This window comes from Stylophora pistillata, chromosome 12 (genome assembly GCF_964205215.1).
Source record: "Stylophora pistillata chromosome 12, jaStyPist1.2, whole genome shotgun sequence".
Taxonomy (NCBI): Eukaryota; Metazoa; Cnidaria; class Anthozoa; order Scleractinia; family Pocilloporidae; genus Stylophora; species Stylophora pistillata.
Genome location: NC_142530.1, coordinates 10,381,039 through 10,392,927, shown reverse-complemented (window position 1 = coordinate 10,392,927; position 11,889 = coordinate 10,381,039). Strand labels below are relative to the sequence as shown.

The window sequence follows — 11,889 nt, the reverse complement described above, 5'->3', positions numbered from 1 at the left end:
CTGGGTTGACCTCCAAGCGAGGCATTTAGTGGTCGGGAGTGGAGCGAAATGTTGGTAAAAAAAAAAAACCGAAAAAAAAACAGAAATGTCTAGTCGATCTAGCGGTACTGAGTCGTTTAAAGAGTTTTTGGCCAACGAAATTTCCGTAACGTTAACTCTCATCAACCGTAGTAGTGGTATCGCCTCACTTCGATCCAAAGTATTAATCCTAAAGGCTAGCTAAGCAATTGTATGGTGGCCGAGAACTGCCATTAAAAATATTCAAATTTATAAGAATTATTTTTATTTTTTTTTAATTTCGATTTATTTTTCATTTTTCTTTTTAAAATAAAAGCAAGTGAAAGTAAAATGTAAAATAGAAATAAAATGAAACCAAAGATAAATGAAATCAAATCAAAATGAAATACTACCCGGCCGAGCGCTGCCACTAGGTTTTTTTTTTTTTTTTCCGCGGTCGGAAAAAAGAATTTGTTTGTGGCTGAACGCTGCCACATGGCCGAGGGCTGCCAAACAAACCCAGAATTCTTTGCAGGATGCCTTTCAAGATTCTGGTATGGCGGATGCCGCGTGCAAAAACTTAAAAGAGAAAGTGACTGCGAAAAGAGGGAAGAAGCGTGATGCAGGAGATACAACGCATAAATTAATGAAAGGAAAGGAGCTATATAATAATAACTGTCGAATTCAACGAAGAATAAGAGCCGTTTGCTCACGGTGGGTTTCGCAATGCATACAAAGCAACCAAAAAGCACCCACAGTTCAAGGGGACTACCTGGGTAATTAAAAGATACCTTCCTGATGCTGTGAAGGAAATAAATGGCATTGGGCAAACTGTCCAACAACACACCAAAAAGGCGGTCTAGATGCATCTTCTTGCAAGGAATTTTGCTCGCCAGTTGGAACAAAAAATCATTGGAAAACTTGCATTTGGAGAGGTCCTAGGGTATAGAAAGATCTACTACGGTGAAGATGATAAAGGAGAATTTGTGACTGTGGAGGAGTTTATTGATGGACAGTTTACCAAGTACTTAAACAATACTGGTGATTGTTGTGTCGAGGAAACAGATGTTATGGGTCAGAAGGCTCAATGTCTAACCCATTTTTCTTATGAAAAGTCAGACAAAAAACTCATGCTGCTAGACATTCAAGGACATGGGTATGAATTATTCGACCCAGAAATTGCTTCTCTTGAACTTTTTGATGGTAGTGCATTCTGGGTTTGTTTGGCAGCCCTCGGCCATGTGGCAGCGTTCGGCCACGAACAAATTTTTTTTTTCCGACCGCGAAAAAAAAAAAAAAAACTTGTGGCAGCGCTCGGCCGGGTAGTATTTAATTTTGATTTGATTTCATTTATCTTTGGTTTCATTTCATTTCTATTTTACATTTTACTTTCACTTGCTTTTATTTTAAAAAGAAAAATGAGAAATAAATCGAAATTAAAAAAAAAATAACAAAAATAATTCCTATAAATTTGAATATTTTTAATGGCAGTTCTCGGCCACCATACAATTGTTTTCGCAACTGTTTCATTATGATGTAAGAGGTTAAATATGGGAAATTCTGCACTACTGGAACGTCTGGAACGCTGACGCAGATTACCGCACCTGAACATAGTTAACTTACAATTACATGAAAGAGAGCTGGGCACCACTTTACCCAGACTCTTTGTCACAGCTTACCATTTCGTCTCGAGTGTTTTCGTCTGTAACAGATTGTTTTCCGTGAATTATTAAGTGGAAAAAGCCAGCTCCAGTATGTCTAAGGCTCCTTCAGGTAGGCCAAGCAAATCTCATTGAGTTTACTTTCAACTTTAGCAACAAAAGTGGTTCTTGTTGTGCTTTGTAGAAGGAAAAATCCTCTGCTTTCTCAGTTTAGGTCATACTGCGTAAGCTTATTAATTACCTTGGTTGACAATATGCTAACCTCTTTGTCATTTTCGAGCGAAGTTTGATCAAAGCATTGAGGCTAAAGGGGATAAATTTGAGAGAAAAGGTTAAGGGATACTCTTGTTCCTTCAGAGTTGATAGTTACACGTGATACAATGATTGCACTATGTAAAGTCTAATTACATTGCCGCATTCATTTAATTCATCCAAAGGACGTCATAGTCAGCGTAAAATGGGAAATATTAAAGGCGAAAATTTCCTGTTTCGTCTGCTTGAGAAGCTTTATTGGTGTGATTGATTTGACTGTAGCACTATGCAATATATTCCTAACATATCAATAACTAGTCTGCGTATTATGGTATAGCAAGCGAGGATCGAGGAGATCTGAATGGGATACTTTAAAGCTTGCTATGGTATTCATGCGCTCAATACCTCTTAATCTCACATAAAAAAATCTCACATGATAAATTACCACAAATATAAATCTTCTTCAGCTGAATGACACACTCTGCATGCTAATCAAGTATTGGGGTTCTCTTTAAGATTTGGCGAAAGAGAAAATAGTTCTTGATTGCCCCTTGTCTGAATATAAATAAGGTTACTAGAGGTAAGGGATATCTAGGAGGAGAATTCTGAGGAGTACCTGATCAACTCTCTCATCTCTGATACCTAATCAAAACCCAAATAACAACAAGTATTCTTTAGACTGTCTCAAAATATCTATGGACAAATTAACTATTATATATAACTTTTTCTATGTAACTTGACACAGTAGAAAATTTGAAAATATCAAATTTCCTTCCCTGTTAGTATTTGGTTTCTGAGCAGAACTTACTAAAACTACCTCTTGGTAGAATTTTCAGTGTTCTCTGACTGCTAATGATTGTTACCAGTCTAAGAGGTGAAATTGGTGTGAAATTTCCATGTTGTATGACAGTCATGTGCATGTTAAACACTTTTAAGACTAGGAAAGTCATCTATATTGAAGATGTTTATAGAAATAATGCTTTCAAAAGAGGTTAATATTCTTGGACCAAACACTGTCTTTTCATTTACATCACTAATATACATGTATATTCGGAGGTCCATATTCATGAAAAAGAATAATTAATTTGTATATTTACTTAAAAAAAAAAGGGTTACATAATTAGCTAAGTTTATAAATAAGCATTCTACCAGATGAGTTTAAGCTCACCTTCTTCGTACAGCCAAATGTTACTTTTCAAGGAATCTCCATTCATTAGCAAATGTCTTTTTTGCTTTAAAAGCCTTGTATTTACTGTAGTGTACTGCAAAAGGGGGGAACTTATCTGCAAATGTGGCCTACCTGCTAGTGGTTATGGTAACTTGAATGTGGGAAATAAATAAAGGATAACAAACAGTCAAACTTTCTTAAATTCGCTCTTTTTGTTTTTACCCTGTATCTATGACAGCAGTGGCCACTTAGAGGCATTCTTAGTGCCAAGATTTTTTAAAGCTGTCTGAATGGCTACATGCAACTGTACATTTCTAATTTCTAATAAAAGAACAAATCACACAAAGTGCTAAACCGCCTCCCGGTTAGCTCAATTGGTTAGAGTGCTGGATTGTGTTGTGCGGGAGGTCAAGGGTTTGTGACCCAGCCAGACCAATACTCGTGGTCTTAAAATAACTGAGGAGAATTTGCTACCTTTCTATAATATCAAGAAATGGACAGATATTCTAGTCTTCTCGGATAAGGACTAATAAACCGTAGGCCCTGTCTCCTGCAGGGTGAGGGGTAGGAGACGTTAATTTCCCACTCGTGAGATTACTGTGTGGTGGATGTCCTCCCCTGGGGTGGGATGGGTGGGTTTACTGGGCCTGCAGTAATTGGCGCAAGCTGTCGCAGTGTCCCTGCCTGTCAGCAAATCTAACAAATTAAATTAAATTAAACAAATTCGCGTCAATACCGTACATGGCAAATATGAGGAGTCTTTCTATAATTTCCTAGGTTCATATCCAAAGCAGGGTGCAGGATACCCAACCCAACAGCCAGCATACCCAACCCAACCTCAGCCCATGCAGTATCCACTGCAAGGACAGTTTGTAGGTGCTGCAAGGGGGCAAATGTATGGTGTCCCACCTCCTCCATACAGCGAAATGCCAGTATCAGGACATGCCCCCCAACAAGCTCCTAGAGGAATGTACAATGTGAGTTGACTGTCTATAATCGTAATTTGGATATATTGGATATATCCATTCTCGTAATTTGGATATACATAATTATAATACTAGGGGATGTAGTAATATTCATTTGAATAGGATTTCATCTAAATCAGGAAGTAGATCATTTCCTTATGCAGCTGCTGAGCTTTTTAATGACTTACCAAATCATGTAAAGAATTCTGAATCGATAGGGAGTTTTACTTCAAACTATTGGTTTGAGAAATGATTGTATGTAATTTTAGTTGTATATATATTTAGCTTTTATACTTATTTATTTATTTAATTAATTTAATTTATTTATATGTATATTATGATTCATTCTGTACACAGCTTCAATGTAAATAAGTGACAACTTTTTTAATTCTGTGTATAATAAAGTTATTTATTTTACTTATTTTAATAATAAGAATACCAATCAATGTCAGCAATTATAGATACCCTTCTTTTTGAAACTTGATATTGTAAAAATTGTGTTCTGGGGTAGATTTGACTTTGTTTACTTCGCAATTTGTTTGATTTTGAGGTATTTTTGTGCTTCTGTGATCTGTTATGTTTCCTTGTGGTGAAGTTTATTGCCTTTCATTATGTGTTTCATGTTGCACTCCTCCTATGAACTTTGAACATTTTGAAGCCAGAACTTTTCAGATGGGTACTATCATCCCTTAGCCCGTCAGATCTTGTGTTGATGTAATATTCTAGTATATGTAGCTGTAAACCAAAAACCATGAGTTTGTTAATTGTGAAACTGTAGGCTTAAGTGTTACACACATTACATGGTATCAGAAAATTGTATTTACTCGAATAAGTGCCGTGGTGCTTATTTAATTTTTTGCGCCACAAGTGCAGCACTTATTTGAGGGCAGCGCTTATTTAAAAATTGTACCAGGCAAATTTACTTTTTCTATATTTTTATTTAATGGTACACTTTCTATTTATCAATTTTCCTATGGACTGATGCTAACTGATAGTAAATCTAGAATTACGAGAGAAATTCATGTGGTGAATAAAACCCGAGCATTTCATGATAAACCCGAGCAGAGAAATACAGTCACTTTGAACTAAAGAACATCACATTTAAAGAATATAAATTGCCGATGCTGTTAAAATTGTTTTATAGTGTTTTTCCTGGTTATACGGAATTCCTCGAATAAGTGCCGCATCGGGGGGTGCAGCGCTTATTCGAGGGTGGTGCTTATTAACTTTTTTTGTCCCAGATGCGGCGCTTATTCGAGGGTGGTGCTTAATCAAGGGCGGTGCTTATTCGAGTAAATACAGTATGGATTAAACCTCACTCTTTGGAAACTTAACATCATGCTGTTGACATGTGCTTTTTTAGTAGACTCGGTAATTACAATTATGTTGGATGGTTGGCCAAGTTTCCCAAAATATTCATTAAATTGATAATGAAGATACATTGTCAACTTGCCAACAATTCTGAATATCTTAGAGGATGGAAATTGGTGAATATCAACAACTGGGAATACTTGAAAAACTTTTTCCAATATTTTTAGTTCAGTAGTATGTAGAAATAGTTCTGAAATAGAAGTCTGTTATGAGAAATTTCCATGAATATTTGATATTGATGTCTTCATTCTGCAAACACATACATCATGCAAGAGAGTTTGCCACTAGCACACTTTATGATGGGATTCAAAATTTTCCTTGTTTTAGAATTTTTTAAACCGATTTGATTTTTTAATACCTTTTGTTCCAGATAAAAGAATATTAGTGAAAAGAAGAAAAATAAAAATGAATTTGATATTAAAATTTTTAAATCAAAGATAACTTCAAACCTCAACAAATAGAAAAAAGACCTCTTGGAAATTTTTCAGAGGGAAATTATACAATAATTTTGTCTTGTTCATCACAAACCAAGGTACTGGTTAACTGCATACCATGATGATGAAAGGTAACAAAGAATAATTTTAAAAAATGAGAATATTGCCACAGTTGTTTAAATGAATACAAATAATCTATAGTTACCAACATCTCCCTCTACCAGGGGTAGAGGGAGATGTGGCAAAATAAGAGGAACTTGTTTCTGGGAAATGTTTCTTGGTAGAGGAGAGCGATGGTTTGACAAATAACCTCTTGATGGCTGCTGCAATTTGTATTTTCAGACGTACTTTGGTCATTGGGTAGACTTGGTTGGTATAGTTTAACAGACTTTTGGTTTTATCCTCACTGATTTTTTCTTATTTACCTTACAAAGCCTCAGCTACAGATGCAGCAGTATCCTGGTATGGCTCCTGGAGGACATTATCCCAGGCAACATTATCCTGTGGGACAATACCCTGCACAGGGTCCCCCACAACAACTGGCACATGGTACCTTTGACCCTGGGGCTAGATTTGGAGCTGGATCAACAGTGAATATTCCAGTAAGTGCACAATTGATCCAATTTCATTATTTGTTGTAATTATTGGAATATAATGGGAAGACATTTTGTTTTCAAAAGATTACTCACATTTCTCTCCTATAACCTGATTGGTAGCTTACCTTCTGTCTTCTCCTCCCTCACTTTAAATCAATGTTACAAGATTCATCATGTAGTCCACCCCTGACCATCTATATCATTCTATATTGTAAAGCCTCTTCACAAAATTGGAGGAGGGCAGGAAAGATTTAATTAATAGAAAGTAAGTGTTGTTGGGTTCAAAGAATTAGTGTCTCTCAAGAAGGTTTGTCATGATTAAGATTAAATCTGTTTGTTGTGGTCAGCGTTAACTATTTTTGGGCAGTAAAACATCAAACACCCTGTGCACATTTTCCAAGACTGAGAAATTAGTTGATAATTTAATGAAGTGACTTATTTCTGCTAGAGGTATTGCATTTCATGATACACTTTGAATTTATATCTTCAATTTCATGATTACTACAATCATGACACCATAATCAAACACACTGATAACCCTGTGTTATCTTCTGATTTGAAATGTGTGGAAAAAAGTGAAGTGGAAATCAAATTGTTAGAAGTGGCATTGAATTAAAAATGGCTTTTTGAAAGGTAACTGATGATTGAATAATGATCAATCAATCAATCAATTTATTATGTGAGCATACATAAAAGGAAACATCAGAGGTTATCCTTATCGAGGATGCTCCCTACATAAAATATGAAATATATACACTACAATGTAAAATTTAAGAATCATCAAGAAATGGGTAGGAAAAAAAATTACAAAATTTTACAATACTTTCTAAGTTTACCACGAAAAATTTTGAAATCCTGTTTGTGCACTATCTCTACAGGAAGAGCATTCCACTGTTTTATAAGTAACAAAAAAAACAAATTACTCTAGCTGATGGCTGTCTTAATTTAAATGAATGGTTTGATCTTGTTTTACCTTAACAATTAAATTCAAAATAATCATTACAGTTGAGGCCATTAAGACCGTGAATAGTCTTGTAGCACTCTAGCAAAGATAGGTAAGACCTCCTTGATTGAAGGCTGGACCACCCAAGCATTGCCAGTCTTTCTTTGTACGGCGAGTCCCTAGATGACATCGGGAGAGTGTATTTCCAGGCCCAACTTTGTACTCGTTCAAGAGCATCAATGTTCTTCTTTAAATATGGTGACCAGAGAGGGACAGCATATTCCAGAAAGGCCTTGTACAGATCCGAAGAGTCGTTGAAATAAAGTTTGAAACCTTTTCTGGTTACACCCTTTGCCAAACACTAAAAAACTACATGTATGTGAAAATCATTGAACTATGGAATAGGCTAGAATTTTCGTTTTTCCACAACTCCCACTTTCTTTCCCCTGGAGTAATTGTGAGGTGATACTCAGCAAGGGATAACAAGCAAATCACAACAACAAGTAGGAATGTTGATTGGTCAGATAGCAGGACTGGCGAGGAGACCAAAAATTAGGCTCATTCCATGGTTCAATTATTTTCTTAGTATCTTCTTTTTGAATTGAGCGTTTTTTCTTTTTTTCTGTTTGACAGCCCCCTCCACCAGGATATGCTCCCAATGCAGCCCAGGCGATGGCTTCACAAGGTCAACCTGTCAATGTTCAACAAAGACAAGCTGGATGGTTCAGTGGAGGTACAGATGGTGGATATACCTTTTGGTAAAACCTCTGTAGGTGGTCATCCAACTGTCTGAACTGTACTCTGCTGTTAATTAGTGAAAACCATTAGAATGTAAATCATGCTAAATGAATAGGTTTCATTGAAATCAGTGTGGCTTAATGAAGAAATCTCTAGATACCTTAACAAATTTGTTACCTAGTTGTGTTACCTAGTTGTGCTGAGTTAATTTCTTGGTCTTGAACCTTATCTCTCTAAAGAACTGGAATTAACAATCAGCTGATGATTTCATAGTTTAAGGGCAATCAAAACCAATTTGGGAGTATTAAATGTTGGAGTTGTTTTTAAAGAGATGGAAAAGAGGGGACTTCTGGAATATTGGTTGCCAAGTGCCATTATGGTATTTTACTTACGTTATGATTTTATTTTCACAATTTTGGTTCCTTCTCTTTTGTTTTGCAATATACTTAGTTATCTTTTACCTACCACCATTGATTTTGAGAAATTACTGCAATAGTCTTGACTTTAAGTGATGTGCACTGTTAGTTTTAATAGTAGTTGATCAGTTTAACCTACTGGCTGAGCTTTGGAAATTTTATTGCAGATGGGCACATTGACGAAATATGAAGATTGTTGATCTTTTGTTTGAAAAAAACTACTTCTGTTTCTGCCACTCAGTTCTGTTTGTAGTCTAAACTGTTCATTTTCCTGCTGTTAATGGCTTCAATTATATCTACACTATAATTACATGAAAGTAGTACAAACGCAGAAAAAAAAAAAGGGTCTTCTGACATGTTGTACGTGTTTATATAAATGGTAGAGAATGAGTTAATTGCACGACATTTCCCAAGGGCACTTTCTACCGAGTTACTAGGCTAAGCGTAATCACCCATCTGAGAGGCTGGGTCAAGGGACAGGTGAAAGTGCATGAGGTTTTTTTTTTTAATTTTCCTTTAACTTCAAGAGTATGCAGTAAATCCTTCGCCTTCGGCTCGTCACTTAGAATCTTTTGCTGCAACGTTCCAATATCTTATATGGGTAATTATGCTGATAAACATGTTGCGGGGGTGATCTTTTGTTTCGTCAAAAAAAAGAAAAAAACAAATGAATGCTCAGTTTTCTGTGGGTTGATCGGTACATTGTACGGTAAGCTTTGACAAATCATAGAGTGGGTCGTCAGAAATGGTATTATTGCGCCCTTTAGTAGAGTACTCTGACCATCTGGTGGGTGTAATCCCGATAGACAAGAAAATCTACTGACTAGTTCACCAACGTCGATAAGACAACGCAATAGATGTCAACAACTGCTGGCACTTTACGCGAGAGTAGGGACTTTAGGGACCTTACGCAACCACGACGGCGACGGCAACGAGGACGTGGAAAAACAAGAGATCTAATTGGCAGAACAATAGCTCAACACGTGCGTTTTGAAACTTTGTACATTTCTTAGCCGTCCTATGCAAAACAACAACGTGAAATCGCCAAAATTTGCGTCGTCTGCGAACCGAAACCGCGACGGCAAATTATTTTAATTTCCATTTGGAACTCAACGCTACTTTTATACGTCATGCTGAAGTTGAGCTGTGGCGCTGTATGAGACAGTAAGCTCCTGCAACCATTTTTGAAATTCTAACTAAGAGTAGAAATTCATTTTTTAATCGAAGTCTTCCTTGGCGTTGCCGTCCTGATTGCGTAAGGTCCCTTTTAAGCAAACCACGACGGCGACGGCAACTAGAACGTGGAAAAACAATAGATCTAAATGGCAGAACAATAGCCCAGCACGTGCGTTTTAAAACTTTGTACATTTCTTAGCCGTCCTTTGCAAGACAACAACGTGAAATCACCAAAATTTGCGTCGTCTGCGAAGCGAAACCGCGGCGGCAAATTATTTTAATTTACATTTGGAACTCAACGCTACTTTTATGCGTTATGTTGAGTTTGAGGTCTGGCGCCCTATGAGACGGTAAACACATGCAGCCATTTTCGAAATTCTAACTAAGAGTAGAAACTAATTTTTTTAATCGACGTCTTCCGTGGCGTTGCCGTCTTGACTGCCTGAAGTCCCAAGTACCACAACAAGGGAGCCGGAATGAACGAGCTAGCTTCACCGCGAGATCCAAACTTACCAATCAAAAGCAACCTACCCACTATTCACGGCTTCTAGTTGTTGTGCTCTACGGAGGTTTCCCATTATGATTCGAACATTGACTTCCTAATTTTCCACCCTTAAAAATGTTTTTTTCACTGATGAAAATAGCTTTCAGAGCGGGCGTATTTTTTGGGTTTGTCAGGCGAAAGGAGGCAAACGCGAGGCGAGCGTGAAGCGAAGACACAAGTATATGACTCGTGACTCGCGCTTCACATTCGCCTTGCGCTTTCACCTTTGGCCAAGAAAACAAAAAAGTTACACCTGTTTTATATGACCTTCACATATGCGTCATTAATTGTGGTTGGGCATTTCATGGTCACCTTTGACTTCTTTCGTGTAAAATGTCGATAATAATGATGACGATGAGGAGGAGTGGCATGAGGATTATAATGATGATGACGATGATAATGATGATGGTGACGATGATGATGATGATGTGGGGGAGCGGGATGAGGATGATGATAATGAGGAGGAGTGGGATGATGATGACGATGAGGAGGAGGGAAGGATGATTATAATAGTAATTATCTTTTCGGCTCAGCTAAAAAAGATCAAGCTATATACCGGTCAATACAGGGACCGCGTAAACCGTAGTAATGCTATTTCGCCAACGATATACCATGGTTAACAGAGTCTAAAGCTTTTTTTTAAGTCTAAGAAACTGAAACAACAATATTAGCGTGACCACGATCAATTTTCATTGCCCAACTGTCCGTAGCCTCAAGCAAAGCGGTTACAGTAGAATGTAACGAAAGAAAACCAGTTTAGTAACGAGAAGAATATGATATTTGGCTAGATAATTATTGATAAAGTTGGTCATGAACGATCCTTTGGAATACTTTCACCACGGTTGGGATTACCGAAATTGGTCGATAATTCATAGGGTCATTTCGTTTCCTTAATTTTCATACACTAGAGTAACAATTCCAGTCAATAATGATTGATTAAATATTAGTGTAAAGGACTCAGCGACTTAATCTGGGCGCTCTTTCAGCAATTTTGCCGATGTTGTTGTCTGGTCCAGTCGCTTTTGATTTACAAAGCTCAGAAGTGAGAAACAGAACTTGCGTAAAACTAATTTCTTCAAAGACAAACTCACGGGAAGTTGCACGAAGAAAACTATCAAAGGGTACGTCGATATTCGTTATATCTTTACTTAGCCTTGGGCCCATTTTGACAAAGTAAGTGTTCAGCATTTCGGCAGCTTCTGCTCAGTTGTGAATAAAGGGGGTAAGTTTCTAAAGAAACTGGTGCTGCCGCGGTGGGGGGGGGGGGGGGGGGTAACAAGGTAATTTGGTGATATCAACTAAGTTGAAATCGTAAATTGGCCACCGTAAAAGGGTTAAAAAGCTGACGTTTCGAGTGTTAGCCCTTAGTCAGGAGGAGAAGAATGATTATAATAGTAATTATCATTTTGGCTCAGGTCGACATGAAAAGATCATCAAGTTATATACCGGTCAGACAAAGGGCTAACGCTCGAAACGTCGGCTTTTTAAACCTTTTACGGTGGCCAATTTACAATTTCAACTTAGTTGATATTACCAAATTAGCTTCTACTTGTGAATGCTTGATGTTTGTACTTGGTATTTTACCTCATGAAGCACTGTTTCGTTGGTCTTTAGTTCTTATTAACCGA

General features: G+C 37.2%; 1 protein-coding gene across 1 annotated transcript; it reads left to right on the top strand.

Moving 5' to 3' along the window:
* The first annotated feature begins 1,615 nt into the window (after positions 1–1,615).
* LOC111333229 (uncharacterized) lies at positions 1,616–8,895 on the top strand. The gene is made up of 4 exons (XM_022938773.2): positions 1,616–1,770; positions 3,856–4,055; positions 6,283–6,450; positions 8,021–8,895. Exons 1-4 carry the CDS (start codon positions 1,752–1,754, stop codon positions 8,147–8,149), a joined length of 516 nt encoding a protein of 171 aa, XP_022794508.1. The 5' UTR covers positions 1,616–1,751; the 3' UTR covers positions 8,150–8,895.
* Positions 8,896–11,889: the final 2,994 nt, after the last annotated feature.

Coding starts and splice junctions, on each gene's coding strand:
- LOC111333229 (XM_022938773.2), top strand. Junction 4,056..6,282: donor CTCCTAGAGGAATGTACAAT/GTGAGTTGACTG, acceptor TACCTTACAAAG/CCTCAGCTACAGATGCAGCA. Junction 6,451..8,020: donor GATCAACAGTGAATATTCCA/GTAAGTGCACAA, acceptor TCTGTTTGACAG/CCCCCTCCACCAGGATATGC.